This window comes from Sinocyclocheilus grahami, unplaced genomic scaffold, assembly GCF_001515645.1.
Source record: "Sinocyclocheilus grahami isolate Dianchi unplaced genomic scaffold, SAMN03320097.WGS_v1.1 scaffold32.1, whole genome shotgun sequence".
In the NCBI taxonomy this organism is placed as follows: domain Eukaryota; kingdom Metazoa; phylum Chordata; class Actinopteri; order Cypriniformes; family Cyprinidae; genus Sinocyclocheilus; species Sinocyclocheilus grahami.
In genome coordinates this window covers 4895456-4900828 of record NW_015505211.1, presented here as the reverse complement: position 1 = coordinate 4900828, position 5373 = coordinate 4895456, and the positions used below count along the sequence as shown (strand labels likewise).

At 32.5% G+C, this 5373-nt stretch overlaps 1 protein-coding gene across 1 annotated transcript in view; it reads right to left on the bottom strand.

The window, feature by feature from the left end:
* LOC107579207 (arachidonate 5-lipoxygenase-activating protein-like) overlaps positions 1 to 2151 on the bottom strand; it is a 2881-nt gene extending 730 nt beyond the window's left edge. The window contains exons 1-4 of the mRNA XM_016265067.1: positions 1769 to 2151; positions 1476 to 1563; positions 698 to 768; positions 241 to 322 (exon numbers count right to left, since the gene is read on the bottom strand). Of these exons, the coding sequence (XP_016120553.1) occupies positions 241 to 322; positions 698 to 768; positions 1476 to 1563; positions 1769 to 1886 (359 nt within the window). The 5' untranslated portion in view covers positions 1887 to 2151. The remainder of the gene's footprint in view (positions 1 to 240; positions 323 to 697; positions 769 to 1475; positions 1564 to 1768) is intronic.
* Between the last annotated feature and the right edge of the window lie 3222 nt (positions 2152 to 5373).

The following is a 5373-nucleotide window of genomic DNA, read 5'->3' as shown; positions in this document are numbered from 1 at the left end:
CCTTCAATACCAAGACTGAGGTGCCCTTGAGCAAGGCACCGAACCTCCAAATACAATAACTGTTTCCATTGAGATTAACTTTAGGCAACATCTAATGCTGTTGGAATGCATAACAACACATTTGTGTTTCATGTAGTTTTAAGGTCAGTTTACTCTAATGCATCTTTAGCACAAGAAAACATATTTTTGATGTTCAAAAGGGCTTATTTGTTCACAGTTATGGACGTTTAAAAATCTTACCTCTGGCAAGTCTGCCCCAAGTAGCCAACAAAGTACTTCTGCCGGACCACAAGGTAGATAATGCCAGCAAAGGCAGCTGGAGCTGTTACAAAAATTTTCTTATTTAAATTATATAGGATCATTTCCAAGAAAGTTATTGTACAGGTAATTTTCTCACGTAGGGGGATTTTATTAGGGCTGACTCTTATTGTATATGCGTCGGTTCCTTAGCAACTAAATTACCATTTCAGTGGTATTCAAAAATAGAGCTGAAGTTATGTAGACAAATATTTGCACATGGTTCATAAAAGAAATTACTAGTCAGGAAATGCAAACCATTTCTACTACATTACAAAGGGGTATTTTCTTTGGTCTGATCCTATCACTATATTGTAGTGAAAGTTAAAAATAACACCGAAAATAACAAAGGCACTTTCACTTATATATCAAAATTAATTTTTGATGAATTGAATTGTACCTTGGCTGAGGCAGATACCAGCGCACCACAGTACTGCCAGAAATGTGGGGTACGTGTCCATGCAGTTTCGACTGAGATAGTGAGAAAACAGTAAATACATAAATCATTATGAAGCAGATCATTTTATTAATTCATAACTTTTTATACAGTTTCAGAAACTAACTCTTATCAGCTAACCAACTCTTGAATTTCATTTGACCAAACTGATGTAAAGCTGTCAGTTCTTCTTGTTGAACTTCCATGTAGCTTTTCGAAATATTGTGAAAGAGCAGATACTTCCTCTCTGGTGGTGGTTAATGACACTTTTATGATTGCATCTAAACCAAGATAAACTAGCAAACCAGAATCCAACAGTCTAGATATGCAACTGATAATAATCCTGTTAGTTTGGTTTATTTGGCATATTATATTCTATACACACACATATATATATATATATATACACACACACACACATACATACATATATATATATATATATATATAGAATATAATAATCCACATTCATACATTAGCCCATTTGCTTTATTGTAGACTTCCAAGAAACTTTAAATAAGTGAACAATTAAATGTACAGATATAGGCTTTCAATATGCGCAGACCAGTGCAACATTAACATTATGTAAATAAATCAGGAAATTAGTTTCCAGGAAAATTTCGAACTGTTATGCAAAAGAATCTACACCAACACGATTTCATAAACGAATTATTTATCTATATATATATAAAAAGCTCTTTTAAAATGGTTAATTTGAAACTTGAATCAATATGTTACTCACTTTGCACAAGACAAACGCTCAAAAGCTGCAGAATGCGGTTTAGAATGTTGACCGGTGCATTCCTTCTCAACCTTTAAGGCGAAGAACACTAGAGGAGAAGGATGTATTAAAGATTGGACATGTATGGTAAGTTTGAATGCATTTCCATGTATATTTAGGCTACATTATAGACTAATTCCTGGTAACTTAGTTGTATAAACACAGCAGTGTGTTCAACGATAATTTGCATACACCTTCTGCCTAAACATCATTCAAGTATCCTAAATAATAATAATAAAATCTAAATGTCATACCATTCTGAACGACGCTGAGAAGTGTGACCAGCACCAGTAAGAAAATGTTGTCCATCACGGCAACAAACATGTTCTCTAGTATGAACTGCCGGTCTGTCTCAGACTGCTGTCTGATCATTTTAGCATCACAGATAACATCACCGCTGAACTGATGCGTTTCCTTATGGGAGGGTCACTTCTGCTTCATGATGAAATGGCACATTTTGTACTTTTTGAAAGAAAATATGTGCGTGTGGAAACCCTGTTCCTGATATAGCTGCCTTTTCTGTTGCACAGCTCATCCTATCAGTTGGTATTTTAGGATAAACTAAAGTTTAACCATCTGAATGTGAAGTTGAACCCGACGGTCTCGCAGTGAAAGACTGCCCTCTGCTGGCTGAAACCGTTTTGCTGGTCTTAGCTGGTTTCAGCTGGTCTTCCACTCTATATATACGGGTTGTGGATGTCATCAAACACTGCATATTTTGGGTGTCTCTTTAATCTGACTCACCTGAATCAACTCATCAGCTCATTAGCAGTGTCTACATCTCAAGAAATGCTTGTCAAATAGGAGAACTAAGATGTGCATTTTCATCCAGGACTGAAGACGTCTACTCTAAACCAGCCAGCAGACCAAATAGTATTGTCACTTTTATATTTAAACACTAAATATAAAGAGTACATTTCATGTAGTTAAACAAGCCTGGTGAATTTGGTTATTGTATATAACTTGTCATTAAAGTAATTATTTGAGATATTGGTGCTGCGCTGTTTTGGTTTTGAAACTTTACATTTATGTTGGTCAAAATGACTGCTATAACTGACAGAGCAAGACAACTGAACTTCACCTGTGATATTTCAGCTGTCAATATATCATATGCTAAATCAATTAGCAGACAGTAAGTTGAGTCTTAACTACAGTGGCCCCACAAAGTATTTGTCACACTTTAAAATGTCAATTTTATTGCGTTAGATAAAAAAACCCGCAATTTAACTTTGAGATACTTTTTAGTTATTTTTAACCAGCTGCTCTTGTCATTAAAGTAATTATTTGAGATATTGGTGCTGCGCTGTTTTGGTTTTGAAACTTTACATTTATGTTGGTCAAAATGACTGCTATAACTGACAGAGCAAGACAACTGAACTTCACCTGTGATATTTCAGCTGTCAATATATCATATGCTAAATCAATTAGCAGACAGTAAGTTGAGTCTTAACTACAGTGGCCCCACAAAGTATTTGTCACACTTTAAAATGTCAATTTTATTGCGTTAGATAAAAAAACCGCAATTTAACTTTGAGATACTTTTTAGTTATTTTTAACCAGCTGCTCCGTCTTTGTGTGTGGAACTATGAGCTAAGTTTCCTCAAATTTACAGATGTCCCAACAACATAACCATCAGTGTTGTTCCTCATCTTAATAATAAACATATTCTGCAGTTTGACAACCAGAAAGTAGCCAAGACATTTGTCTTATTTTTAACAATATATCTCTTTAAAACGAATGCCATTTGTTTTGATGCTTTGTTATAAAGATAATACATGCATATATTTTTATTTAAGCTTTAAGGGTCTAAATACTTTTTTTGGCCACCACTTGTTTTCACACTCTTAATATAACCAAACTCAAGACCTTTTTAAGTAGACCAAAAACTGAACAAAGTGAAACTTTTCACTGAATTTTTTTTTCATTCACATTTTCCATACCCAGTTAAAAATGGACTGACATGGTTACTTGAATATTGATCATAATGATTATTATTATTTTTAATTAAGGCAATGTATATGTTCTGGGTCCACCTATATTAATATTTTGTCTCAAGTGCTCCACTATAAGCAAAAAGCAGACCTTGTTAAAATAGGAACACTTATTACTCCCTTATAATGGGATCATGAAATTTATGAAATTGAAAGTGCAAAATGATAGCACACAGTTGTTTACAGTGTATAGATTTTACGTGTCATGGAAAACCTGGAGAAATGTTTACAATAAAAATGAATGGAAATGCTTATGTAATTGCTGATAAATACATGTCCAATTACACTACTGTTCAAAAGTTTGAATCAGTATTTTTTTTTTTTCATTAATTTGATCAAAACTGATAGTAAAGACATGTTAAAAGACTATTTCAAATAAATGCAATTCAAATCATTTTAATGTATTTTATCAAATATATGCAGCTTTGGTAAGCATTAGACTTTCATACTCTTATAATTCATAATCAAGTGCAAGTGCTTTAAAATATTTTATTGGTTAGAAATGACTGTTTTTAAAACATTCCTATCCAACAAAAAGTGTAGGAACCACATATATAATCAGTTTGAAAGTGAAGCGTTTTACTCTTCACTCACAGGCAAAATTAAATGCCAGTAACCACAACATATTCAATTTTTGGGACCATTTAATATGAACTGCTTTAAATGGTCTTTGTGTGTGGAACTATGAGCTAAGTTTCCTCAAATTTACAGATGTCCCAACAACATAACCATCAGTGTTGTTCCTCATCTTAATAATAAACATATTCTGCAGTTTGACAACCAGAAAGTAGCCAAGACATTTGTCTTATTTTTAACAATATATCTCTTTAAAACGAATGCCATTTGTTTTGATGCTTTGTTATAAAGATAATACATGCATATATTTTTATTTAAGCTTTAAGGGTCTAAATACTTTTTTTGGCCACCACTTGTTTTCACACTCTTAATATAACCAAACTCAAGACCTTTTTAAGTAGACCAAAAACTGAACAAAGTGAAACTTTTCACTGAATTTTTTTTTCATTCACATTTTCCATACCCAGTTAAAAATGGACTGACATGGTTACTTGAATATTGATCATAATGATTATTATTTTTAATTAAGGCAATGTATATGTTCTGGGTCCACCTATATTAATATTTTGTCTCAAGTGCTCCACTATAAGCAAAAAGCAGACCTTGTTAAAATATGAACACTTATTACTCCCTTATAATGGGATCATGAAATTTATGAAATTGAAAGTGCAAAATGATAGCACACAGTTGTTTACAGTGTATAGATTTTACGTGTCATGGAAAACCTGGAGAAATGTTTACAATAAAAATGAATGGAAATGCTTATGTAATTGCTGATAAATACATGTCCAATTACACTACTGTTCAAAAGTTTGAATCAGTATTTTTTTTTTTTCATTAATTTGATCAAAACTGATAGTAAAGACATGTTAAAAGACTATTTCAAATAAATGCAATTCAAATCATTTTAATGTATTTTATCAAATATATGCAGCTTTGGTAAGCATTAGACTTTCATACTCTTATAATTCATAATCAAGTGCAAGTGCTTTAAAATATTTTATTGGTTAGAAATGACTGTTTTTAAAACATTCCTATCCAACAAAAAGTGTAGGAACCACATATATAATCAGTTTGAAAGTGAAGCGTTTTACTCTTCACTCACAGGCAAAATTAAATGCCAGTAACCACAACATATTCAATTTTTGGGACCATTTAATATGAACTGCTTTAAATGCAGGGATAACCATAAAAAAAAGACCACAAAAACAATTATTAAACAACTGAACAATGCTGTACAAACCTTAAATGCATTGTGCATACTCTGCTCTTCAAACATCGCATACTCTGCA